Source organism: Prinia subflava, chromosome 7, assembly GCF_021018805.1.
Source record: "Prinia subflava isolate CZ2003 ecotype Zambia chromosome 7, Cam_Psub_1.2, whole genome shotgun sequence".
In the NCBI taxonomy this organism is placed as follows: Eukaryota; Metazoa; Chordata; class Aves; order Passeriformes; family Cisticolidae; genus Prinia; species Prinia subflava.
Genome location: NC_086253.1, coordinates 43,159 through 71,092, shown reverse-complemented (window position 1 = coordinate 71,092; position 27,934 = coordinate 43,159). Strand labels below are relative to the sequence as shown.

The 27,934-nt window shown below is 46.7% G+C and overlaps 1 protein-coding gene across 1 annotated transcript; it reads left to right on the top strand.

Moving 5' to 3' along the window:
* Positions 1 to 74: 74 nt before the first annotated feature.
* On the top strand, positions 75 to 25,510 carry LOC134552545 (bcl-2-binding component 3, isoforms 3/4-like). The gene is made up of 4 exons (XM_063401223.1): positions 75 to 160; positions 7,116 to 7,182; positions 17,568 to 17,915; positions 25,410 to 25,510. Exons 2-4 carry the CDS (start codon positions 7,151 to 7,153, stop codon positions 25,456 to 25,458), a joined length of 429 nt encoding a protein of 142 aa, XP_063257293.1. The 5' UTR covers positions 75 to 160; positions 7,116 to 7,150; the 3' UTR covers positions 25,459 to 25,510.
* The last annotated feature ends 2,424 nt before the right edge of the window (positions 25,511 to 27,934 follow it).

Sequence of the window (27,934 nt, the reverse complement as noted above, 5' to 3'; positions counted from 1 at the left end):
AGGGCGGGGCCAGTGACGTCACCCCACGGCCATGGCGGCGGGGAGGGGGCGGGTCAGGGAATCAGTCACGGGAGCGGCCGACGAAGTAGAACGCCTCGTTGGGAAAGAGCAGGAGCAGCTCTTGGTTAGGTCCCGCAGCTGCAGAGCTCTGCACTCAGGGGTGAGTTTCTCGTCTCAGCAAGTTTAACAAGCACGGTTTAAAGCACACAGCAATGCCCAAACCATGAAATGGCATTTCCCAGGAAATTACTCAATTTAAAATTGAGCTGTAAAATTAAAGCTCCTTCACAGCTTCCCCATTAGTTAAATATTACAGGTGAGGAAGCAGCAGCTGGCACAGACACAGCACGAGCACTGCCACAGTTAAAGGAAGGCCAATGGGAGTAACACAATCCCTGGGGTTGGAAAAGACCTCCAGGATCACCCAGTCCAAGCCCCCCCTTGTCACACAGCCCAGAACACCGAGTGCCACATCCAGTCCTTCCTTGGACACCTCCAGGGATGCGGACTCCACCACCTCCCTGGGCAGCCTCTTCCAAGGCCTGAGCCCCCTTTCCATGAGGAAATTCCTGCTGCTGTCCCCCTGATCCCTCCCTGGCCCAGCCTGGGGCCGTTCCCTCTCCTCCTGTCCCCGTCCCTGGGAGCAGAGCCCGACCCCCCCGGCTGTCCCCTCCTGGCAGGGACTTGTGCAGAGCCACAAGGTCCCCCTGAGCCTCCTTTTCTCCAGGCTCAGCCCCCTCGGTCGCTCTTGCTGCACCAGAGCCTTCCTCAAGTCTGTTCCCCCGGGCACGCTCCATCCCTTAATGCCCGTCCTGAATTGCGGGGCTCGGGCCAGCCCCAGCACCGGAGGCGCCCCAGCAGTGCCAGCACCGGGGACGGGCCCTGCCCTGGGATGGAGCAGCCCCGCGCTGGGCTCCGCTGCTCCCCATGGACCATGGACAGGGCTTGGCTGCGGGTCTGTCCCACCAGCACCCCGGGCTATCACCGTACCCCAGGTGAGCCGGAAAAAATCCCCTCAGAGGTGGGGCTGTGTCCCCTCTACCTCAGGGATGCCCCCCAGTCACCCCACAGACTGCGAGTGTGGGCCTGAGGCGTGGGCAGACCTCGAGGCTGAACGGGAGGGAAAAGAAAGTGTTCAAAGCAAGGCTGAATGGGGCTCTGAGCAACCTAGGAAGCAATGTGGCAAGAGATTATTTCCTAGGAGGGTGTAAGGCCCTGCTCAGAGCAGCTGTGGCTGCCCCATCTCTGGCAGTGCCCAAGGCCGGGCCTGACAGGGCTTGGAGCAGCCTGGGACCGTGGGAGATGTCCCTGCCTGTGGCAGGGGGTGGAAGGGGATGAGATTTAAGATCCCTTCCAACTCAGACTACTCTGTGATTTTATGATTCTAATTGTGTAAGCAAAAAAAAAAGAGGATATGAAAAAAAGGATACCCTCCTACCCTGGAAGAGAAGCTAATGATCTCCAAGGATTTCTGGGCCTTAATTGGTAAAAGCAAAGACCTGAGCAAAGAGGAATAAAGAAGTTAAAAGTCATCCTCTTCTGAATTTGTGGGCTAAGCAGCAAACTCTGTTGGATACACAGTAAGGAGGTCCTTTGCAGCAGAAGGGTGAAAATTCCAGACCTTTCATTTTTAGCAGAGTGAAAAAGACGTGAGAAAGTTGACAGTGTTTGGAGTTCTTGGGTAGCTGTTATCTTCCGTCTGTCTCCAGCAATATGATTGTGTCTTGACTTACACAAATTGTTTTGAGTGAGGAAAGATGTCAACAGCTGTGAATTTATTATTAAAAGAAAAAAAAGGGGGGGAAAGATACTATTCACATTTTTCCCTCCAAAAGGGTTTAGGGGCAGCAGTGCATAGACACACAGCACACTGGGTGGAAATAGCCAAATCACTATTTAAATGTTTAAGTATTTAAATAGTTCATTTGTGTTTAGAAATTCAAATGTTAGTTACCTGTCGGAGGGAAGTTCTCAGTGGGAGCCTTAGTGATTTCCATGCGAGTTACTGGGATAATGAAAGGTGTTGAGCAGATAGGAAAGAAAACATTCTAAACATTCATCATTGGTTTTTTCTTGTCAGTCAATTATCTCTAGCAAAACCATTGCTCAGAAATTTTGCCTTTTCTGCATGAGGCCTCAAAAAGGAGGGTGAAATCTTGGGTTTAGTTTAAAGCTTCTGGGCTGGGCTGACCTGGTATTCAAAGGCAACATAAAACCAAAAAGCTGTGAGTGATGAGAAATAGGTTGCAAATCCCTTGTAGGCTATACAGAAATGGAGATACAGAGAGGCTATTTCTATATATATCTATATTCCCTGGACACAGACAACCGCCAGCAAGCCTGAGTCTGTGGATTCAGGTACCCAGTCATTTCCCAAGGTGCTGCCAGAAAAGCCAGTCTGACTCTGAGAGTCAGCCAGCTCAGGATACAGGCAGTGCATGACACTGCTCTCTGGATTGTCACTGTGGTGGGGTGACCCTGGCTGGGCACCAGGTGCCTCCTAAAGATACTCTCACTCCACTCCTCAGCTGGGCTGGGAAAGAAAATACGATGAAAGGGTCATTGTTGGGATAAAGGCAGGGAGAGATCAGTCACCAGTGACCGTCACAGGAAAAAGAGATTGAGGAAAGCAGTTTAATTTGTTACTAATCAAATTGGAATAGGGCAATGAAAAATAAACCCAAACCTTAAATCACTTTCCCCCAGCCCATTTCCCCCAGGCTCCATTTCCCTCATGATTCTCTACCTCCTCATTCCAAGGGGTGCAGGGGAACAGGAAATGGGGCTGTGGTCAGTCCATCACACATTGTCTCTGCTGCTCCTTCCTCCTCAGGGGTTGCACTTCTCACTCTCTCCCCCTGCTCCAGCATGGGTGTCCCATGGGATCACAGCCTCCTTCAGGCATCCCCATGCTCTGGCATGGGGTGTCCACAAGCTGCAGGTGGATCTCTGCACCCCCATGCCCCCCATGGCTCCATCTGACATGGAGGGAAGCTCCAGCACCTCCTCACAGGAGCCACCCCCGTATCAAAGCCTTGTCACACAACCCAGCACAGTCACAAAGTGCTGCCACCATAAGTTGCTCCCAACAAGGGATACCACAAGGTTCCAACCAGTGGAAGCATTTCTGGCATGGCTCTCAAACACCGCTTGGATTAGCCAGATATAGCCAGCTCAGGGCTGGGGTTGGCATCTACTGCCAGGTATTACCCCTATCCTTTACTTTGTCTCTCCTCGCATCTGTTTGTGTTCACTTGCAGTTATCAGTGATAACAGTACTTATATTTTCACAACATCTGCTCCCCCCCTTCTTGCCATACATAGCTTGCAGTTGCACTGAAGACAGAAAGTAAAAACATTGGGCGAGGGTACAAATGAACTTAAAGAAATTGTTCCCATCCATAGATATCAGCTGAATCTCTCTTCATTTGTGTCAGATTTAGCGAACGGCTTCTGTGCCCAACAGTTTATGTGGGTTTTTATCCAGCTAGGGAGACAAAGCACAAGATGCCATCCATCCTTGGATCTCTCCCCACCCTTTTCCCAAGAGTAGTTTCTTAAAAGTCATAGAATCACAGAATCACAGATTTATTTGGGTTGGAAGGGACCTCAAAGCTCATCTCATTCTAGCCATGGGCAAGGACACCACCCCATAGAGCAGATTCCTCCAAATCCTGTCCAACTTAGCCTTGAATGCTTCCAGGCACAGGGCAGCCACAACTTCCCTGAGCAACCTGGGAAATTAGCAATTTCAAAAAGTTTTTGGGGAAACAAAAGGTTTTCTACCAGTTAACTGGAATTATTAGATCTGTGGAGTGGTTGAAGGTTGCTTTTTATCAAGCAACCTTAAATCACTTAAAAAAGAGTTAAGAAGGATCCTCCAAGGAATGAGAACAGGAAGACAATTCTGACATCACAGTAAACCAAACAGCCCAACTAACAGAGCATTCATCAGCTGCCTGTGGCCAATCTCAAGTACTTGGGAGGAGAGTAACATCTATGAGTGTTGCACAAGAGAAGAAATCCTTTCCTAACCTTGTTAGTGGTCACACTGCCATCCCCGGCACTGTCTGCATCAAATATTAGCTGCAGGAGATAATTATTGCTATATTAACTGTTGTCTGTTTCATTTTAACATGCAAAAAATGTTTAAAAAATGTTTGGGTTTTTTTTTTGTTTTGTTTTGATTTGGTTATTGGTTTGGAGGTTTGGGGATTTGTTTGGTGTTTGTTTGTTGGGGTTTTTGTTTTGGTTTTGGGGTTGTTTGTTTGCTTGTTTGTTTTTTATTCATGGCCAACTTGCTGATGAAATATCCTTTGGAAGGAGAGGAGTTAGGTTAGCCCAGAGTTCTGACTGGGCTATCTTTATTTCAAAAACCAAAAATATTTCATAATAGATGTACTAGAATGGTTAAAACACCCTTTCCTGGCAACAGGCACAGCAGGACAATGGTGTTTTTGTGAACTACACATAGGGAGGGGATTGCCTTGAGGGATAGAAGAGCCGTGTGTATCACAGCTGAAAACATAACATCATCAGAGCACCACTTCAGGGACTGATCTCTGCTCTCTGGTGACCAGGGATAGGACCAAAGGGAACAGTTGAAGCTGTGTCATGGAAGGTTTAGGTGAATATTAGGAAAAGATTCTTCCCCCAGAGGGTGGTCAGATATGGAACAGGCTCCCCAGGGTTTGTGGTGGCCTCAGGGCTGCCAGAGTTCCAGGTGCATTTGGACAATGCTGTCAGGCACAGAGTGGGATTGTTGGGGTGTCCTGTGCAGAGCCAGCAGTTGGATTCGATGATCCGTGTGGATCCTTTCCCACTCAGGTTACTCTACCCATGATATTCTCTGACGCGCACAACTTTAGCAGTATGTGAAATAAACAACCAGTTCAACAACCATTTCCATGACATTGATTTTAGACAACTATAAACAAGCAAGTACAACAAGCAAGTACCACCGGCACAGAATGAGGTCTGGAATGAGGAGTTACGCTCACCTCTGTTCACTCTTGCTGCCAAACATTTATCGCTCCATCTGTTGTCATTATGTGTGCAGTTGAATTCATATTTATTCAGCACATATTTGCTTTGTATATAAGCCAAGTTACTACCCACTTCATATGCCCAATGACAGGATAGTCAGACATGCTAATTAATGAATTGGCCTCTGGGGTGAAATTATATCTGCATTAAGAAGATTTACATTGATATTAATAAGGTCAGAACATCATTGCTGATGGCTGAGTCATGGCTGAGCTGGGTATCACAGACATGTAAACAGTGGATCTCTTCTAGGAGGCTGGTTCAATGGTATGTTTATCAAAATGGATAAAGTCATGGTGATATCAGAGGTCAAAAATCACATGAAACCGTAAACATAATGCTGCATTGTACAGGCTTTTTATCTGCTGTTGAGATGAGCTCACAGGAGTCCTGAACTTCAGAAATAACTCCCTAACCAAGGGCCTGGAATGAACTCTTTCCAATTATCTTGTAACCCAGCATCACCAGTTTTTCTACTCCTCACTCAGCCTACTGTTTCCACCCATTACAACCTCTGCCCACATTCCCAAATCCTCAGCACCTTGCACCCTGTCTCTTCTGTTGAAGGTCCTTCCATTTTCCCCAAAACTCCTGTTTCCTTCACCTCTGAGTCCTTCACCTCTGCAGCACCAGTGAAGTCTGAATCTGAACACAGTCATGCCCAGACTAAAATGTATTCACTCAAGATGCTTGTTTGCTGCCTGTGGAGGTGTGTGAGGCAACTCTACACATAAAAACTGCCACGTGGTCTAACTGTAAAATCCCAGAATGGTTTAGGTTGAAAAGGGACCTTACAGACCATCTTGTTCCACCCCCTGCCATGGGTGGGGCCACTGGACCAGATTGCTCCAAGCCCTGTCCAACCTGGCCGTGAACACTCCCAGGGATGGGGCAGAGACAGCTTCTCTGGGCAACCTGTACTAGGGCCTCACCACCCTCACAGGGAAGAACTTTTCCTAATATCTACTCTAACCTGCCCTCTGGCAGTGGGAAGCCATTCCCCCCGTCCTGTCATTCCAGGCCCTTGTTCAAGGTTTCTCTGCAGCTCTCTGGTAACCCCTTCAGGCACTGGAAGGTGCTCAGAAGTCTCCCCAGAGCCTTCTCTTCTCCAGGCTGAACAGCCCCAGCTCTTCCTTCAAAACACTCACTGGGTCATTTGAAGGACTTGTTTCATTTTTTTTTTCCTCTCCAGATTTCCTGCAAGCAACTCACCCTTGTTTTGTTTCGGTTCCTTTGATCCTGTCCCAGACCTCACACTGGCACAAGTCCCCCTCATGCTAAAGAGCTTTTCCACCGAAGTTCCCAAGCTGATACAAATATTAGAATGGCAGGAGTAACCACAGAAACCCTGTATTTTCTACCCACCCACCTGGAAATCCTGCTATGAGCATGTTTGACAACACAGATCCAATTATTAAGCACATTGAGGTATAAATTCAGAGTTCGCTAGACGTCTAGTTTGAGCTCTCTTTTTCCTTTACTTAGATGTGGATGGCTAAAGGTCCTTTGAAAAAGTGCTTAATAAGTGCAGAAATACAGTAACTCAAGTGCTGCCGGGAACAAAGGTCTGAGAGATTTGAAGGCAGCATAATGATGAATAGCAGAATAATAACTACATCTGTGCAGTTGGATTTTAGGACAGAGGAAAACTACTAATAAAACTTTATTGAAGCACAGAAATTGGGAGAGAAAATGAAAAACAGTGCACTCTTCCAAAGCTGTTGAGGACATGGTGGTTAGTGAGATTCTGAAAACATTGTGTGGACTTGGGTTATGTGCAGGGCTCTGGAAGAACTCTAGTGATTACAAAAGTTGGGAGTTTGGTTTTCCATAGAATTCAAAATAAACAGTATTTCATAGTATCACAGAATGTTTTAAGTTGGAAGGGACATTAAAAATCATATGTAGAATCAGGAAGGCTGCTGGATCCATCCAGGTTCAGCAAAAAGCATCTCCGTGGCCAAGTTACTTGTAGTTTATGTGCTCTGTCTTATACATTTTCTATTTCGAAGCTGTGTTGAAAGAGATTCATGGAAAGATTTGACCCATTTATTTCCATCTGATTTTAGGGGGAAGATGTGTAGGCTCTGAAGAGCAGAATTTGATGGCCTCAAGTTGGGTAACTATGAAACCAAGGTATCTGTTTAGGAAAATGTTGATTTATATAGCCCAGGTACTGAAGTTAGGGCCAGACCTGGGAAGTGTGGCTCCCAGCCCAGAGCCATAATCTCTGTAAAACCACTCCTCCAAAGTCCTGGCATATTTTGAGATAACCTGCACCTTAACAATGAAATTCAAAGTATTGTATAAAGAACAAAGAGGGAAAAGGAAAAAAAATATCGAAAGAAAGTAACTTGCATGTCTTGGGAACAGAAAACGCATTTCAGCAAGCCATCTCTGACAGATATTTTTTGAAAACTAACACAGAATAGTAAATTTGCTGCAGGGGAAAAGCCAACTACATGCTCAAACCATGATATTTATAAAAAGAAAGGCTATGTTTGCAAGCAAATCTGTGTAGACGAATCATCCAGTTCCAGCCTGCTCTCTGGAAGGAGCATGTTAACTATATCAGCCTTTTTTTCAAGCACGGAGCAAAGTCCCAAGTGTAGCAAGTAATTGAAAGATCGTTGACCAACAAAAGCAAGTTAGATGCAGTCAGGAGAGAGTCTGGATGCTATCTAAACAGCTCTGTCTCCCCTCCTTCCTTCCTTCCAACAAGGAGCCCAGGAAGAGGATAATGAAAGATAATTCAGAGTCACCACCATAGCCCAGGATAATGTGACCCTCCCCACGTTCAGCTTAGGGAAGGCACTGAAAAGAGAGGAGCTGCCAGCATTATTTAGGGTGTTCTTGAGAGGAAAAAAGGGAGGCAAGACAGTTTAGTATATTCAAAACCAAAACACAAACAAAACAGCGAAGACAGGCTGCACATTGTTCAGTGCCACCACACTAGACGTTCTGCGTTTCTCATGGAGAAGCATCTCTGCTGTGTCTGATCTCAGCCCCTCCCTGCTCTGATGTCGGGGCTGGGGGAGCAGCTGGTGCCTGTGGTGGTTTGGTAGAGCAGGAGCCCTGGCAACTCCACAACGGGTGCAAGATTCACCCTGTAACACCATCCCGAGGGTGCAGACAGGCAGGCAGATGGTGCCACATATGTTTGAGAGGGTCTCACCTCCCCTAGAGAGATTTAGTGATGAGGAAGAGGAGGAAGGGAGGGACATGCTATTGCATTCATGCCTCCCCATCCTCTCTTCTTCCCCGACTTATTTGCAGAGGTTCCAGACGCGCAACGCTTCCTTGCCTCAGCCCTTTCTGTTGGGAGTTGTGCAGTGCTGCCCAACCCTCACCAATGCAGCCACAAGGAAATTGCTGCCCTTGACATGCAGCCTAGCACTGGCTGACTCACGTGTCTGGGCTGGAAACACCTTCTCCAGCCAGCCCTTGGTACCGCCGTTCTCGTGGCATTTTTCACTTCCTGGGAACAGGCATGGCCCCATCAGAGGAACTATGGGGAAGTCAGGCACTGCCCCAGGGATGCAAGTGTGTTTCCAGCTGCAGCAGAGACAGACTCTGTACAATACCCAACCTCTGCTGGGTGCTATTTCTCTACCAATTCTCTCTCTCTCTCCGCTCTGGCTCACAAATCAAGTTGCTTCCTTCCAGCTCTTGAGAGAAATGTCAAAATGGTATAAAATATCTGGGAGAAGATACTGAGCTCCATTTTCTCAGCTGCTTGAAGCCTTAACCACCTTCCCTGGCTACAGCCAGGGAAACAGCAGTGGCAGAAGACACCAACCTTGGGCTCCAGGGCTGTTTTGGTGACTCCTTGTCAAAAATCTCTGCTGGAATGTATGCCTGCTTCTTGCCAGGGGTGAAGCAGGGCTGGCTGAGGTTGCTTGGCACCTGCCTCTTGGCTGAACCTAACAAGACAGCATGTCTCAGGAGAGCCACCCCTGACGAAGACCTGATGTGGCTGTACATGAAAACCTGCTGTTAAAAAGCCAGTCAGTGCTTTCTATGGTTGACTCCTCAGTGTTCCTGACAAAAACAGCCTCAGGGCTCCACATCTCCAGCTCCATGGAACTCAGGCTGGTGGCCTTTCAGTGCTGTGCTGTGCTGCTGGTGTACCAGCTCTCCGTTAGCTCTCAAGCAGGACTAGAAGGAGCTATTGGAAATATGAGTTCATGCTGTAGAAAAGAGAAACCATCAAAAAGTTACAGACTCTGAAAGTATGTCCAGAAAAGGGAAGAGAGCTGGGGAAGAGTCTGGAGCATGTCTGATGTGGGGCAGCTGACAGAGCCTGGGGGTGCTCAGCCTGGGCAAAAGGAGGCTCAGGGGGCACCTTCTTGCTCTCTGGAGCTCCCTGACAGGAGGGCGAAGCCAGGCAGGGGTTGGGATCCTCTCCCAAATAACAAGACAAGAAAAAGTTACCTCAAGTTGTGCCAGGGGAGGTTCAGGTTGGATATTAGGGAAAATTTCTTCATGGAAAGGGTTGTCCAGCCCTATATTGGCTGCCCAGGGCAGTGGCAGAGTGTCCATCCCTGGAGGGATTTAAAAGACATGTGGGTGTGGCATTTGGGGACATGGGTTAGTGGTGGCCCTTGCATTGCTGGGGTAGCAGCTGGACTCAATGGTCTTGGAGCACTTTTCCAATCTTAATGACTCTGTTATGCTATGAAAGCACAAATACCCTCATCCTGACATTTACAAGAAAAAAAATGCCTGAATGTAGCCTTTGCACTCTACTCCATCAGTAGCACATTGCTTCTCAAAGCTTATTGTTTTTCATACAACCCCCTCAGTGGTGATGCCCCTGAAGTTTCTTGCACCTTGCTTGCTCACAGCCAGACTTACTGTAGAGACCGTTGTAGCAGAAATGCACTGAATCTATGGCTGAAGAATGGGAATTATGTGTTACATTATGTTGTCTTGCATTTCATAGATCTCATCCTCGAGATGGCTTGCAAACTGCACAGCACATCAGTACCATAAAGCTCTAGGATCTGGAGCGTTGCCTGCCCAGCTCTGGAAGAGCTTGCCTGAAGGGAGCTCTAGCTTCATACCAGTCAAATACCATCAGCTACAGGAGATCTGCTCCTTTTTCATAGTATAGTACTTCACCTCTGCTCTGGAGACAGGCTGCGAGAGCTGGGATTGTTCAGCCTGGAGATGAGAAAGCTCCAGGGAGGCCTTTGAGGCACCTCCAGTGCCTGGAGATATTGAAAAACCATCTGGATGCAATCCTCTGCCATGTACTCCAGGATGACTCTCTTTAAGCCGGGAAGCTGGATCAGATGACCCACTGTGGTTGCTTCCAACCTGACCAATTCCAAGTATTCTGTGAATAAAGGACCTCCCAAGAGAGTTGGAGTGGGACTTTGAAAAAAGGCCTGGAGTGACAGAAAAAGGGGAACAGATTCCCACTGCCATTCCAAGAGCAGGTTAGATGGGATATCGTGAAAAAATTGCCCACAGAAGCTTTCACCACCTCATCCCTGTAAGTGTTTGAGGCCAGGTTGGATGTGGCCTGGAGCAGCCTGGTCTACCAGAAAGTGTCCCTGCCCATGGCAGGAGGTGGAATGAGATGGTCTTTAAGGGCCCTTCCAGTTCAAACCATTCTGCAATTCTATGATTCTATAAGTAAAGTTAGTGCTAGAGCAGCAGCATTAGGCACTAGGAGTGACCTGGGTGGGCTGCTGGCTTCCCTGGGTGAAGTTATGCTGCTTTAAATCAACTTAATAACTAGCTGGGGACTGTGTTGGCAGAACTTATGCAAATCCTGTTGTTCAACCACCTCAGGCTAAATTAGTTTCCTTAGCCATGGAATCTCTGGGATACAGAGCCTGTCTTGGTTTGGAAAGACAGGTATCTGTCGGGGAAAACTGGAGTTTCCATTGAAATGGAAAATATAAAAAAAAATCCCTCCCTCCAAATTATTACAATTTTGCAATTAGGAGCTTTCAGGCAAAAATATGGGAATAGGAATAACAGTCCTTTACTAGGAATATTAAAAATACAAATGCAATAGTACAAAAAAACAAACCCAAACACTTGAAAACCAAAGACTTGTGTTTGTTTGCTAAACAAAAGTCTTAGAAAAACCCTGACACAGTCAGAGATATGTCAGGGTGTTGGAAGCAGTCCAAATAAGTCTTCCTGGAGTAACAGATGTTGTTGTGTGAAGTAGAGATGATCCTGTACAAAAAGGGTCCAGTGCAAGATGGGTCCAGCCTTCCTCTGAGAATTCAGTAGAAAAACCAGCTGCTCTAGTGTTTGGGATTGCAGGTTTTATCCCGGTGGAAAGGCATCTCACAATGGAATGAAGAAACATTGTCAGTCATGTGAGAGGCCTTTAATGGCCCATTCACAGGGATGTCCCTCGGAGGAGGATGGGTAGAGGAAGAGATAAGGAGGCCCTGCCTTATCTGGTGTTATCAGGTGTCCCATTAACAGAAGGCATCCGCCCTCTTCCCCCCCTAGAATTACAAGAGATAAAGAACAATCGGTTCTCCCAACCGGTTTCAACAGTTCAAAATAGAGTACACATTTTTGGTTACATGTTTTCAACCCAAGACAAGAGCCTCACAATTACAGAAAGTTTATGAAACTACACTTTATCCAAAATTTTATACATGGACTCATCATTAAGAGAATGACTGGTCTGGCTGACCTCCGTGGGAGGGAATGGATGTGTAGTTAAACTGGTGCCTGCAGCTGAAGAAGAGGGGAACTTCCCCATGGGCTGGTCTGCAGCCTGTTGAAACAGCACACAAGGAACTTGGGTTTTGGATTATATCAACACATTTTGCTTCCTCCTATCATGACAGGCCAAACCAGTAAAGAGTTACTGATTTTATATCGAAATCAGTTCTCCAAACACCTCTCCAAAACAGTTGTATAATTGGGCGAAGTATAATTGGGATAATAGCACTCAGGGTAATAGCAGTGTTGAAGCAGGTATTTTGTTAGAGGTTGCATGAATAGCACTGGAGAGTAGGAAATGCCTAAAAGAGGAGGATGGACATACAGAGAACACACAAAATACAGGAGTGAATTCTTATGGATAAAGAAAGCAGAACTGTGGAATCACAGAAAAACTGAAGTTGGAAGAAATCTCCCCTTCCAACCCTCTCCCCTTTCGCCAAGCAGCTCAAACCACCTTGGAGAAGTATTTGGGGCTTGAAGATACATGACTAGTCAGCACCTCTGAGCACTAAATCAAGATTAATAGTTTCATGCAGCTTAGCTGCAGTACAGCTGCCAATGCCTACATATTAACAGGGCTTAACAGGGGATTAAACCAATTTTAGGAGTAAAAGAACCTTGGAAGCATGTTTGTTCCTCCCTTGGTAGAGATGGAATAATTCCATCAGGAGGAGTGCCACAGGAGGGCATGGGTTTTGGTTGGCACAGAGGGAAGGAATGGACTGCTCGGTGCAGACCTGCAGCAGCCTTTGCCCCACTGGATGAGTCATTGCAAAATCTGGGTGCAAAGGCAGAGAGGTCACGAGGAAAGGGACAGAGAAGTGAACAGACTAGGAAACAGATGCTACCCTACAACTGTTTTGTAGGATTAATGACAGTTCATGGAGTCAGAGGCAAGGAGGGACCATCAGCTCATGGAGGCTGGCTTCCTGTATTTTGGTTCCATCCTGTTACTCTGGGTGCAGACTGTACTCCTACCCCGTTCACAGTCCCAGAGGGTCTCACATCTCTGGGCTCCCAGGTTGTGCTGGAAAAGCTCAGCTCTGTGGCGCAATTTGGGGTGATGGCTACTGCAATTTGAGTTCTGTGCAGCTGTTCAAGGAAGCAGAACATTTGGCTCAAGAGGGAGGTTGCTGTGGAATCCCTTGTAGGAAACAGTTTTTCATTATAATCCAGAAAGGTCAGGGGACTGGATTTCATTTTTTTTCCCAGTTTAAACAAATGTGGCTTAAAAGAAAAATGTTGTGAGCTATGAAATAAATATAGAAAAGTTTTTGACATTTCTTACACTGCTTTGAGCTCTCGTCAGCATGATCATGTGAGTGTCCAGTCTGAGCAAAGACAGACAAAGAGGGAAAGGTGGGAGGCAAAGGAATGGGAAAAAACACCCCCAATTCAGCACAACTGCAAGGGCAGCTTCACAGCTATTGGGAGATAATGAGACACCTGCCAAAACAAGAAATGCTGGTTTAGAAAGAGCAGAACTGTCTTGTGCAGATTCTGCTGAAAGGATCTACCCTGAGCACACAAACCTGGCTGCGGCTGTGTTTGAGAATACAGACTGGAAACAGAGCGGGCTCTTCCGCAATGAGACACACCCCAGGGGTGTCTTTATAACAGGACTGTGTGTTTTAGAAATAACACTGGATAGAAGCATTATCTGGGAATCAGTGACTCAGCTAGTGTTTGGTACTGGCAGATAAATACACTAATAAGCACGTGGAATAATACCCACCTTGAAGGAACAGCCTCAGCTGCTGGTTTGGCCAACGTGTTTGCTAACAATGTGCAGAGATTGGCATTAGGAAGTCGTGGTTAAGTCCTGAACAGTCAGGGAGAGCCAAGAAAATGCATTCCTTGGCTGAACTCTGCTCCAGCAATGAGTAAGTGGTGATGGCCTTTCTAGAGCCTCAAATGCTATCCTTGCTCCAGGCCAGAAGTGCTGCACAGCCTACAGGTTACTCGATATTTTGTGGATAGCATTGCCTCTGTCCCAGAGGGTGGGACTCACCATAGTAGGCCTGTGAAACTGGCAGCAACCGGAAGATGCTTAGATGAGATTTCAGGAAGAAATTCTTCCCTGTGAGGGAGGTAAGGCACTAGTACAGGTTGCCCAGAGAAGCTGTTGATGCCCAATTTGTGGAGTGTTCAAGGCCAGGTTGAAGCACCCTGGTCTATTGGGAGGTGTCTCTGCACATGGCAGGGGCTTGGAATGAGATTATCTCTAAGTGCCCTTTCAATCCAAACCACCCTGTGATTATGTCTTCTTCTGAGGTTTTTTCTGTAGTCGGTAGAGAATTGATCACAAGTCTGGGGTACCTCTCCTATGTGGAAAGGCTGAGGGACTTGAGATTGTTCAGCCTGGAGAAGAGGAGGCTCCAGGGAGACCTAATTGCAACATTTCAGTATTTCTAAGGGGGTCTGTAAGAAAGATGGGTACAAACATTCAAAGCAAATTTTGTCTTTGAAACAGGAAATCAAGTGTGCCATGCTTTGGTCTGCAGATGAGTGTGAGTGAGACGCAATCATCTGTTGTGTTTGGAAAGCCTCTAGAGACCCAGGAGAGAGTACACACCACAGGGCTGCAATGCAGACACCCATGTACAGCAGCTCAAAAAAAATCTGTAGATTTCTGCAGTTCACAGAATCCCAGAATCATCTCATTCCAATCCCCTGCCATGGGCAGGGACATCTTCCACTAGACCAGGGTGCCCCAAGTCCCATCCAGCCTGGCCTTGCACAATTCCAGGGACAGGGCAACCACAGCTTCTCTGGGCAGCCTGTGCCAGGGCCTTACCATCCCCACAGGAAAGAATTTCATAGTTAATATTTCATTTATTTTATATAATTAAAATTCATTTGCACAGTAAATACACTCCTGGCAAGGCCCTTTTGACACCTCTCAGTACTGCAGAACCTTGGACACCCCAAATTCTTTTGGTGACACTGATTTTCCACTGCTTAGTGAATTAATGATTTTTAGAACAGAGATGCAGTGTGCCATGTGCCTGTGCAGCTTTTGCCTCAGCTGGGAGATGTATTCAAGCACCCTCTGAGAGCCTTTCAATGGGATGTGTCCTGGCACTAAGAGCCTGGTTTGGTGGCATGGTTAGGGAAGACCCACATCCTAAGGAGTCCAGCAGGATTTCCATCCAGCTTGCTGAATTATTTGACAAAATTACATCATGAAGACCATTTCCAGGTGATGCCAAGTGTACTTTGAGCCTCTTGGACTGCACAAGCAAGAAGAAGCTCAGGACAGGACTCAGCTGGAAATATGTCAGCAAAGGGAGAGAGCTTACTTCCCCCAGCAACCCCATGGCTGCCACACTGCTGCAGCCCTCAGAGGTGACTTGAAGACAGAGCAGAAGATCTGCTGGGTTAGAAGGAGCTATTTTCATTTGCAGATCACAAAAAAAGCATTTGAGACTGCAGCCGCCTTACAAACAGAGGCCCCTTATTGTTTGCAAAGACACCCTTGGCAACCTTTCAGAGCAGCCTGGAGATGAACCAAGAAGGCTTTTGTGAAGCCTTATAAAGGGGCATTATGAGCAGGGGGCCCCATGGGTGGGCGGGATGTGCTGGGGCAATCCTCCCCAGAGGGAGCTGTGGGAAGCAGGAATCTCTAGGAGATGTTTTGTACTGGAGCTGGTGTACCAGGCTCTCATGTGCTGGGGATAGGCCCACTGCTCCCACCTTCCTGTGCAGAACATCCTCATAGTGAAGAGAAAAGCTCTTTGGGAAGCTGAGCAAGAGATGTGGATGATCTGACTTGAAAAACTTCACTGACACCCATCATAGTTACGGCTGGAATGGGAGTTACGGAGTTTGCGTCCTGGATCCTGGTCCTGCTGCTCTGCTGCAGAGCATCTGATAGCATTCAGCAGATGTTCCAGATTAAGAAAATCCTGTTTTCTTGTAAAAATATAAAATAACAACTGCTGAAATCCAGTCCTTTTTGCTTAACAGGATATTCGTGATCAGACCACAAGCCCAAGTCAGGCTCTTGGGTTCTGGAAAGGATTTTCCTTGCCTTTGGTCACTTGGCTCATGAGGAAGACCTAACAGCCAAGAAAAAGCATTCTCTGGAGGGAGGCACAAGTTTGTTATGGATGGTAAAACAAAGATGGCTTCATCTCAAGCTTATAAGCATGGTCTCACACTTGTAGGGGGATCTGCCTTTTGTTGGTTCTGTGGCCAAAGGACCACCTGCCTTGAGATGCTGAGACGAGGCAGCTGAGTACACAGCCACGGCAAGAGGTACTATAGCCTTCGTCAGGAAGGGTGATCCAAAAGTCAGAGATGATTTTCTGTTTCCATATCTCGGGGTATCGTGTTGAGCCAGGAGGTAATGATATGGAAGCTCCCAAATTCTTGCTGTGTGCTTGTCACAGCAGGACAGGGTCTGCAGAGTGAGCAAATAACCCGTTCAGGAGGAGGAGGAAATTGATTTGTGTGAAAGCCACAGACGGGACTGTGCTTCTGCAAACAGAGCAGAGGCAGAGAAAAATCAGGCAAATGCAGCCCTGGGTATATTTAATGGAGGTGAGAGCAGCAAGGGACACTTCAGCCATGCTGGACCAAAAACTCTGCAGGCTGAGGCCGCAAACCACATGTGGACTCTGGGGAATGGTGCTCTTCCTCCTTTTTCCACTGGTTTCATGACAAGGTCTGCCCCAAAGCCAGCCCTCTTGTCACAAGTGGGGGATGTGACCACACAGCAGAGGATGCTCTATTTTGCCACAAGAGCTGCACATGTGTCCCTTTAATCAGGCCAGATGGGTGAGCTGAGCCCACCCACGACCCAGCGTGTGCCCCCTGTCCAAGGGGACTGCATTTGGGTCATTGGATTGTAGTGGTTTTGGTTCGCCAATTTTTCATTTCCCCGCCAATGCACCAAATAATTTGGTGGGTTGAGTGCCCACTAGAATTATTTACTCTTTTTCTGCTGTGAGATAGGATTAGGAGAAGAGCAAAGCAGACTGAAAACTTAAAAGGTATAGAGAAAACTTTATTAACAAATCTACAAGAAGAGGGAAAAAAAAAAGAAGAATCAGAATAAAACCTTTAAAACACTTCCCCTCCCCCCACAACCTTCTTTCCCTTCTCACTGACAATGTATAGAGATAAAACTTGGAATTCAGGTCAGTTTACCACCTGTAAAATAGTCTTTCATCAGTTCTCTCAGGGAGAGGAGTCTCTTTTGCTACGTCATGGAGACTTCTCCACAAGAAAACAGTTCTCTCATGGCTTCAATTCTCACAAGTAGCAGCCGCCCGGGAATCTGCATTTGTGAAGTCCCTCCCATTTCACACAGCCTTCCCACAGCTACATTCATGGGCCATGTCAAATTCATGGGGTACTATTTTAAGGATGAGCTGTTCCACAGCAAAGGTTTTCTTCATGTATCTCTAAGATCATCTTCATCTCTAGGAACAGAGATCTCCTTCTCCTTTTCCTTGGGGGCAAAGAATCTTCATTTCATCCCTTTTCTCTCTCTTCAAGCTTCTCATGAAATCACAGCTGCTTCAACATTTACTTAATTCAGCACAAATGCCTTTGCTCGTGCCTTTGCAATTTTGAACACTTGATCACTCCATACATGTCTTCCATGAATTCAAGGGATATTCTAATATATCACAGTCTATCACCATGGCTTTGCAAAAGAATTTCAGATTAAGACTGAGCCATCTTCTCATTCTCCTCCTATCTGGGACTTGATTCCTTCTTCACTGACCTTAATGTCATGTTGTTTCTCTATGTGTTTTCAGTCTGTTCTTTTCTCTCCCTCAACAAGGATTGATGTTTTGCAGGTTTCATCTGTGCAATGGAAGAATTAATATCTCATCCAGGCCTGCAGAGGTCATGATGGTCTCTGCCGGTGTTGGTGGCCGCCGCAGTCACGGTGAGATTCCGCCAGGATCTCAGCAGCGGCCTGCCCCGGGGCGGGGGCCGCCCTCCCTCTGCCCAGCAGCCGCTGGGGCCCGGCCCGCGGGCCGTGCTGGGCAGGGGAACCGGCCGGCAGCCAGATGTGAACACCTGCTGGGGCCTGGCCCGGCCCAGCGGGGATGGAGCCCGGCGGGCTTCCCGAGAAGGGGCCCGGCCCCTCAGCCGCACCTGTTACCTGCTCCCAATCCAGAAGAAAAGAGAGCTTTCCCAGGGTATGTTCGATTTTTAACGTATGTGTTCACAGAGGCGTGTTCAGCTTTCCAGTGGTTCAACAAGGTGTCAGTATTCAAAACTAGTCACTTAGTGGTTTTGTCAGGCATGGAAGAAGCTGTTAACAGCTTCTCTTAAAAAAATCACTTCTGTGACTGGCTTATTCCCTCCTCACCAAAATGTCAATCAATGCAAAACCAGCACAGGATGCATGTGATAGTCAGGGGTGCTGGCAGAGGATGGACTGGCAGAGGTGAGATCAGGCTGCATGCCTAAAAGGGGATTTACAAGAAAATTGGATAGGGACTTTGTACAAGGGATGGAGGGACAGGACATGGGGGAATGGCTTCCCACTGCCAGAGGGTAGGGTTAGAAGAGATATTGGGAAGGAATTCCTTCCTGCAAAGATGGATTGGCCCTGGCACAGGTTGCCAAGAGAAGCTGTGACTGCCCCGTCCCTGGCAGTATTCAAGGCCAGGTTGGATGGGGCGCGGAGCTCCCTGGGATAGTGGAAGATGTCCTTGCCAATAGTAGAGGTTGGATTCTGTGGTGTCTTGTATGTGGGCTCCATCTCCTGGCTGCTCTGCAAACCCCGATGCCACCACCTACTGCTATGAAGGCACTGCTACCAACACTATCTCTGCTCCCTCCCAGAGACCTGTCCATGCAGCCAGTCCTTTTCCTGAAGAGCTGTAGAATCACATCCCAGTTGTCAGGGCTTTCTCCAGGATGTGGTCCTGTCACAAACCGTAGAACAACAGATTCATTTAGGCTGGAAAACTGCTCCAAGATTATTGAGTCCAACTGCTACCGCAGCACTGCCATGACCACCACTAAGCTATGTCCCCAAGTGCCACATCCACATGGCTTTTAAATCCCCCCTAGGGATGGGGATGACTGCCCAGGGCAGTCTGTGCCAGGCATGAACAACCCTTTCCCTGATTTCCCCAATATCCCCCCTGAGCCTCCCCTGGCCCAGCCTGAGGCCGTTCCCTCTCCTCCTGTCCCTGTTCCTGGAGCAGAGCCCGACCCCCCCGGCTGTCCCCTCCTGTCAGGGACTTGTGCAGAGTCACAAGGTCCCCCTGAGCCTCCTTTTCTCCAGGCTCAGCCCCTTCCCAGCTCCCTCAGGAATTCTCCAGCCCCTTCCCAGCTCCCTCAGGAATTCTCCAGCCCCTTCCCAGCTCCCCTCACTTCCCTGGACACGCTCCAGCCCCTCCAGGGCTGTCCAGAGCTGCCCCAGCCCTGGAGGTGCCCCAGCAGTGCCAGCACAGGGGACGGGCACTGCCCTGGCCCTGCTGCCACCCCGGAGCTGGCACAGCCCAGGGGCCACTGGCTTTTTTGGCAGCTCCACATCATCCCCTTCTGCGCTTCCTTTCGGAGCTGGATGTAATCACCCTGTGTATCACTCATCAGGCTGGATCTGTAGCACCTTCCAACTGAGCAGATCTTCAGCTCTCCGAGTGATTTGGTTCCAGCCCCCCTGTGGTATGAAGCCCACTCCAAGCCACAGGGCTCTCCTTCCACACTGCTCAGAGGAGGCTTTGCAACTCTCCATAACAGCATTTGGAGCAGCCTGTCTTCCACAAGCTGTCCTGGAGCCAGGAGACGCTTTCTCAGCAAGGATAAATTTGCCAAAATCAAGGTCTCAGACTATTTACAAATTCAAGCCAAATTATTTTTGCCAGGCAAAAGTCCTGCAGAATCTGGGCAGAGGGATTGCTGGAGTAATGGTGAAGCCCTGTTTTACTGGAAATGTCAATGGCTGCACCTGCAGACCCACAGGATACCTTCAAGCCCAAACTGTAGCCCATTGGGACAATTTGAGAGTCCTTAAAATCCATGCATCACAGCTTAAACTTGAACCACTTCTCCCCTGCCATAGCAACAAGGCTGGTTGATACCTTGACATGGTTCAGGGCTCTGTGGTGTCCTGATTGAGCTGTTCAGCCGAGTGTGAAGCACTTAAGTAATCACTAAGGTGACGCTGGGAACAGCTTGAGCTGGTAGTGCAGAACATTCACTCAGAACAGAGAAAAAAATTAAGAACCCTTTTTTCTTTTTTCATTACTCACACAAAATTGCCCTGATGTGGGCAGAGAAACAGAGAAAAGCATTCCCCCAACTCCAGCCTCTATCTATGAGTCTGGGATCCCCCTGGACAGGCCTCTAAGGCAGCATCCTGGTCCATGTCTCCTACTAGGAGACATATAAGTGGGAGGCTATGAAGACCTGAACTATTTCTGTGATTTATAGAGGCCCAAATGGTTTCATGTGAAGTGAAACATTGCTGCCAAGCCTAGACGTAAATGAAGATTTTGATTTTTAGAGTATTTTGACAAGAAAGACAAAAGCAGCACAATTTTCTGTTTGGCACTTAGGAAGTAGACTAGGGATGCAAGCAAGAAATAAATGATTAAGGAGTGGCATAGATGAGAGGGCTGAGAGTAATGAGATTAATATAAGGAAGAACAGACTGACATGGAAAATTCATTTTCTAACAGCCAGGAGCAGCTCTCCAGGAAAGGGATGAGAGTCCCAGCATGGGAACTTGCAATTTCCAGTAGAATACCCCAGAAAACATCTCACTGAGGATGGTCTCATCCTGCAGGCCCCCACTGGTGGGAAGAGTGAATCCTCAGCTCCTCTGCCACTGCCTCACTCCAGTTCCTCTAATTTTCACACATTCTCAAGAGTTGTAAGACTGGCTCTAAAAATGATAAGCAGTTGTAAGATTAATTGCTTTAAAAGCAAGAAAAGGAACAGAAAATGCCTGAAGGTGCATGGACAGATAATATGCTGTATTCATAAAAGTTTTAATAATTTATTACTAGCAGCCGTATGAAGTTATTCTGTTCCTTTCCACCACTCCTTTTCAAGGATGACTCAAGGAACACGAATCAAAGAATGTCTTCCATCCTTCTAGGTGGAGTCATATTTCATTAACCACAGAAACTTGCTTTCTGGTAAGAAATTAGAGGTACTTTTGAGAAGCTTCCAGGGGCTAAAGAGGCTCCAAGAGAGCTGGAGAGGGCCTTTAGACAAAAACATGGAATGCCAGGACAAGAGGGGATGTCTTGCCATGGCCAGAGGGCATGGTTAGATGGGATATTGGGAAGAAATTCTTGGTTTCACCCTTGGTGAGGGTGGTGAGACCCTGGCAGAGGTTGCCCACAGAAACTTTGGCCACCCCATCCCTGGAAGTATTCCAGGCCAGGTTGGCTGGGGCTTGGAGAAACCTGGGATAGTAGAAGGGGTCCTTGCCCATGGCAGAAGGTGGAATTAGATGGTCCTTGAGGTCCCTTCCAGTCCAAATCATTCCAGGATTCTGTGATTCTCAGCACATTCTCCTGGCCCAGCAAGGTAAACACTGGCCACTTGAGCCAGGCTATGAAACTGTTCCCTGTTCCACTGCACCACCTCTTTCCCACAGAAATAGCATGTTCATCACAAATGCTTTGCTGTTGCCACTCCTGGGCTCCACCAGAGGTTCTTCTCTGATCTCTCCAAGCCTTTTCTTTCTCCTACAGTAATTAACACACTCATTCACACCCCTGTGGTCTTGGCAAGTTGGCATAAAGATCTTGGCATTAAATATTTCATTACCAGGAAATGCAAGCTATTAAGAGGGACAGTAAATAGTAAGTGTCCTCTTTGTGAAGGAAAATTAACTAATTTATGATATCCTGCCTTGCTTGCTTCCACAAGAGAAGGCAAAATCAGGGTGCCAGCTCAGTCAAATGCCCATTAAAAATACCACTTAAATCCTAAAGAAAGATTTGCTGGAAGAGTTTGTGTATTATAGAAATTCCTGGGTGAATAAAGACAGGCTCCTGTGTCTGTACAACAACAAGGATTTCTAAGCGGCTAAAACCTGACTGGCTGGACCTTTGGGGGCAACAAAATTCAGCATATTTCTAGAAAGAAAACAGAGAATTTCTTGTCTCCTTCTCTTCATTTCACTGAGCCATGCTACTAGTGTATCTTGCAGTCATTTAATTAGTTTGATTAACTAGTCTGATTCTGCAGCATCTCTGAAGCCTTTTCATTTAAGGCTTTCATGAGGTTATTCCTCCTCAGTCTTTCTTTAAACCTCCCTCTTTTTTGTCCAGATCTCTAAATTTCCTTAGTATTAACTGTGCTGGTATATGAAAGGTAAAAAAATTTCTTAGCTTATTTTCATGGTGGTTTTTTTTTTTGTAATTTCCTGATTTTCCTCTTCTGAACACCTCAAATGCAGGCTGCAAGCTGAATGCCCATCCAGCTGGGACATGAGGAGAATGCTAGAGCATCTCAGTGCCACTGGCCATGACAGAATCTATTCTGGCCTGAGGAGGGCAAGGAATGGAGAGGGGATAGGGAGACAGGATGAGGTCCCCACGGCCTCCTTGCTTCTCTGGCCCCAAGCATGGCAGCAGGGATGCATCCCAGGGACGTGGCCAAGGAGCCATGTGCCACTGACAGTGTGTGGGGTGGCTTTCTCTCTGTAGCAGCTTTATTGGCTTTTAAGAGATATAAGCAGTGAGTCAGTGACAGATCCTGCTGTTAGCATCCCACCCAGGCTGCCAAATTTCCCCAGAGAGGGGAAGGGGGGGAGCTACATCCGTGCTGCCTTCATACAGCCAGGCTGGAGCCTGCTTGAGAAACAAGCATCTTGGGTGGACCCTGGGATAAGCCTTGGTGCCACACTAAAGCAACTGGACAGCGTGCAGACATGAAGGACTGCAAGAAGGAAGATTTTGCTCACCAGACACAGCTCCCCATATCCATTTGAAACAAGAAATCAAGTAGAAAATGCACAGGGATCTTGCAAAAAGACATGTTCCATCAGTAATATCCTTGTTCAGCCAGAGAATCCCAGATGGGTTTGGGTTGGAAGGGGCAACAAAGTCCATCTTGTTCCAACCCTCCTGCCTTGGGATCTTCCACTATCCCAGGGTGCTCCGAGCCCAGTCCAACCTGGCCTTGGACACTTCCAGACATGGGCCAGACAGGTGCTCAGGGCAACCTGCATTGGGCCCTCCACCCTCACAGGGAGGAATTTCTTCCCAATGTCACATCTAAACCGTGCCCTCTGGCAGTCGGAAGCCACTCCCCTTTGTCCTGTCACTCCATGCCCTTGTCCAAAGTCCTTCTCCATCTCTCTTGGAGTACAGTTAGGCACTGGAAAGTGCTAAAAGGTTTCACTGGATCCTTCTCTATGTCTAAGCAGGATGCACGAAGGATGATGCCAAAGATGATTTCATTCCTGTCCGTTTCACTCTGCACCCCAATTCCATTCTTTTGCCATGGCATTATGAGACCTTCATTTATTCTGATTTATGGGCTGCTGGCTCCATCCTTGAGCCAGGTGCTGCTGTCACATCATCAACACCTCTTAGTGTAGCACCTGTGATCCTCATGCAACCATGATCCAACCAAAGCAATCCAGTGGGAAGAAGAACAAGCTGTCACAGATATGAGACACCTTCTAATAAAATACAGCCAAACCTGAGATATTTTTGTTTTAACTACATGGGTTAAAAAGTACCCAAGTATCCAAGAGGAACAAAACCCAGGTGGACAACTAATGTGTATTGAATTTATTGTTCTGCTCATTCAGAATTGTGGAGATATGGAGGATAAAGCTGAAATCCTGAGAAACCTTTATTCTGTCCTAATTGAGAGCCATCACTTTGCTGAATTGAAGACATGAATCTCGCTTTTTCCATCTCATTTTTTCATGTCCCAAACAAATTCTACTGTCTTAGAGACTGGTGAAGTGGTAATTGCTCCAGCTGCACCGTGCAGCCTACTCCAGAGAAAGTTCCATGTCCTCAACTTAGGCACTGATCAGGTGCACCTATATGTTATTGTATTCAACCTTCTCTTGCACAGGAGACAAAATAGCTGGTAGAGAACTGTAGGAGCAAAAGGAATTTCATTTTCATGGATTTGGGAAGGCAAAATATTTTGCAGGATAAGACAAAGGAGGTTATTATTGCCTTTTGCTCCTTTTTCTTTAATGAACAAGAATGTGAAGAAGAGATAAAACATGCAATTACTTGGTTCAGATTCCATTTCAGTCTGTTTTTTCTCATCTAGAAAGAGTCTGATGGACAGACGGTGATTGTTGCTGTGATTTTCACCCAAATATAGCATCCAGCTCATAGCTTTTTGCTTTTTTGTTTTTCTGATATTTCTTTCTTATCTGTTTATTTGTTTCACTGTTATCTGATATTTCTTTCACATCTTACACAACCAAAACTTTCAGCGCTCATTCTTTGCCACCTGCCACTCCTCAGGTCATTCCTGTTCCAGTCTTCATTGATGTGAATATTGGTTGTGCCATCTAAAGGCTCTCCTCCACATTAAATCTAATCCAAGCAGTCATACCCATGGCTGAAATCCTCCTGATGGTACTGATGAAGAGGCAAGAGGCTTAAAGATTCTCATGTCTTTTTACTGCCCCTGCTGAATGCCGTGCCCATCAAAGTAACTGAATCTTAATTCACATTGGCTGTAATCAGCTCCCTAGGAAAATTCCACAGGTAGATTTCAACCCAGCTCTTCTTTCTCGAGTGATCAAGAAGAGGAGGTTGGAAAAATGCTCACTTGCTGTCCTTCAGTTTTTTCCTTCCCTGCCCTCCTGTACTTCACATCCCCCAAGTTTGTGGATTCTTTGTGGCACCCCACAATTTGGAAAGACCATTTTCCTGGTGAGCAGGAGGCACAAAGCTGGAGCAGGAATGATGAAGGTGCCTATTCACATCTACAAGTATTTGTCCCTGCAAGTGTGAAGCAGAATCCTTCACTATCTCCTTTATCCACTCAGGAGGAAACAGCATCAAGTTGCTCCAGAGAAGGTTCAGGTTGGGTATTAGGGAAAATTTCTTCCTGGAAAGGTTTGTCCAGCCCTGGCACAGCTGTCCAGGGCAATGGTGGAGTCCCCTACCCTGGAGAGATTTAAAAGCTGTGTGGTTGTGGCACTTGGGAGATGTGAGTTAGTGGTGGCCTTGGCAATGCTGAGATAGCAACTGGACTTGCTTACCTCAGACAGCTTTTACAACCTAAAAAATTCTGTGATTCTCTCCGAAGTTCCTTTGATATTCCTGTTTTCTTCACCTACTGCTGTTCTCTCTGCCTCTTTTTCTCCTTAACAGCAACACAGAGGTCCCAACCGCCTTTCTCGTGACCTTCATGTATTTTATATTCACACATCAAATGCTTGAGGAGGGAGGGAGGTAAACGTGTTTTGTGGTTTATATCTTATTGACGGGATTCTCTCCAGTGCTTTTGATACACAGACTTGAGTCAATCGATTTCTGTCTCTGTTTCCCCCCGAGCCTCCCCTCTGTCTGTTCAGAATTGGTTTTCATGTGCAGATTGCAATGATACCGATTCTGTGTGCGAACACACATCCACGAGATTAACTTGCAGAGCTGCAATGCAGGTAGCATCAAGATTGTTCAAAAGAAAAAAAAATCAGGCCTGTTGAATTGCTTTTCTTTTTTGCTCAGTCTTAATGGAAGAAAATACATGAGGACCACATCATGGCCAAGATCCTGAGAAGCAGGTGAGTGGAACAAAGAGGGGAGGAAATTTGTTGCCCCATGAACTAAGTCTGGGACACCAAATTTTTTAAACTGTATCCCCTGAGCTTGTACAGGTCCATTGCTTTAGCATTTTGTTAGGGAGCATGGTGGGCTGCACTGCTTCTGCCTGAAGCTCAGGGCTCTGTTTAAACTTTCAGTTTAAAGCTCGATTTAAAGTGAGAGAGGGCAAGCTTAGATTGAATATTGGGAAGAGATTATTCCCTGTGAGGGTGGTGAGACCCTGGCACAGGTTGCCCAGAGCAGCTGTTCCTGCCCTATCCCTGAAAGTGTCCAAGACCAAAGTGGACTTTGGGGCTTGGAGAAACCTGGTCTACTGGAAGGTGTCTCTGCCCAAGGCAAGGAGTGTAATGAGATGATTTTTAAGGTCCGTTCTAACTCTAACCATTCCTTGATTTTATGATTACTCTAGGCCTTTACAGTGTTGACAGATCTCAATATTGTTTCTGAAAGCTAGAGATGGGAAGCCAAATGTTCCAGCCTACTATTGTCTTGATCAGATAAAATCAATCATAGAAGCACAGAATGTCCTGAGCTGGAAGGAATCCATAAGGATCATTGAGTCCCCTGGCTCTGCACAGGACACCCCAACAACCCCATGCTGTGCCTGAGAGCATTGTCCAAATACTTCTGGAGCTCTGGCAGCTGTGGGGACATGCCCATTCCCCTGGGCAGCCTGCTCAGTGTCTGACCATCCTCTGGGGGAACGACCTTTCCCCGATACCCACCGAAACCTGCCCTAAAACAGCTCCAGCCATCCTCTCGGGTCCTGTCACTGGTCACAGAGAAATGAGATAAAATATCCTATTTCCTGCCTTAAATGACTGCATGTTGTTCCTCACCGTGTTTCACTCAAACCCAGGATGTAAATCATCTCTAATCACTGGTGGGTTATAGGGAGGGCACAACTTCTTAATGAAAATATGCCACAATTCCAAAGCAGGTCCTTGTTCTGAGTCAGAGAAAACATTACAACCTCTGCTGGAGAGAACCATAAAATTTTAAAACAAAAAACAAAACAAAACAAAACCACCACGGAGTGTTAGTGACCCTGCATTATTACAGCTTTTAATGAACATAGAGATGCACAGAATACACAGAAACTCCATCAAATGCTCATCAAATGAATTCTCTCTCCTCATCTTCCCAATTAAATATCCTGAGGCACTTCTCTCAGTGTTCCCTTAAACTCTGCTGGATCCATCACGCTTTGTTAGGCTGAGTTTTTCTCCTCACAAAACTGCATTTAGACTCTCTCCCAAACCCTAGGAACCACAGTAACAAGTTGGTAACAACTCCAGTACCCTTTCTAACAGTTCACAGCACACATTTGGGTCCAGTCCCTTGGCTTAATGGAGCTTGAGCAGGTAAAACTGATCTTGTCCAACACCAGCAATAGTCTGCTGACAATTTGAAGTGCCAAAATGATCAACCATGACTTTTCCACTCATGGTGTGCTGCCTACCAGATCAACACTTTTACTCATTGTAAGAAATGCTAGAACTTATTCTAAAAGATGACACAGATTGCTTTCTGTCTTTGTTTGAACTGAACATGTAAGGAAGGTGAGAGCATTTATGTCCGTGCTTCCTCTGGTGACACAATGGTTATGAAAGATTCTAAGAACAGACATACCATCGTTTCACAAGATTGCATGGTGTGCAAGGATTCCAAGGAAGACTTTGGAGAGGGGACAGCACCTTCTTGTACAGCTCCCACACAGCCAGGGAGAAGTTAATGGCAGAAGTCAGGAATGGACACCAACAAAACTACCCAGCAGAGAAAGAATGTATTCAGAGTAAAGAGACACAAGACAAAACCCCTCAAAACACAATCCCTTACCCACACAAACCATTTCTAATCATTTTCTGTTAAGTATCGGGTAAGCCAATGTGGCAAGATTGTTATGATTTTAAACTAGTTAAATACCACTAACCTATCAGACAGCTCTAAAAGATGTACTTCATGTAAGGCTGTCATCCTGTTTTAGTGAGGAGGCAGGACCATTTGTCTGGGTAACTGGATTCAGCTCCTTGTCCTTTCATTTTGATCTATTTCTTGTGTATGAATTTCAAACAAATGACTATTGTTGTTACAGAGTTGCTTTTTCTTAGAAAACCTCATAACCAGATATGTCACACAAGGAATATTTGTGTATATTCCCTACATATGTATTTCCTAAGTATTCCATAACCTTCATTTGCATTTCAAAACGCCTTGCAAAGTGTGAAACACCAAAGAGTAAATGCCAGTGCAACATTCCACCACCCATTGTGCACAAGGATTCATCCAACAGCTCTGTGAGAAACCAGGCGCTGCATCCAGATCCTAACTCCATAATGTACCTGGAGAGTGACCAAAGGGAATAAATGCCAGCAGACCTATTAATCAGCACGGGAGTCCTGTTCCAGATTCAGATGCTTGTTCCCCGT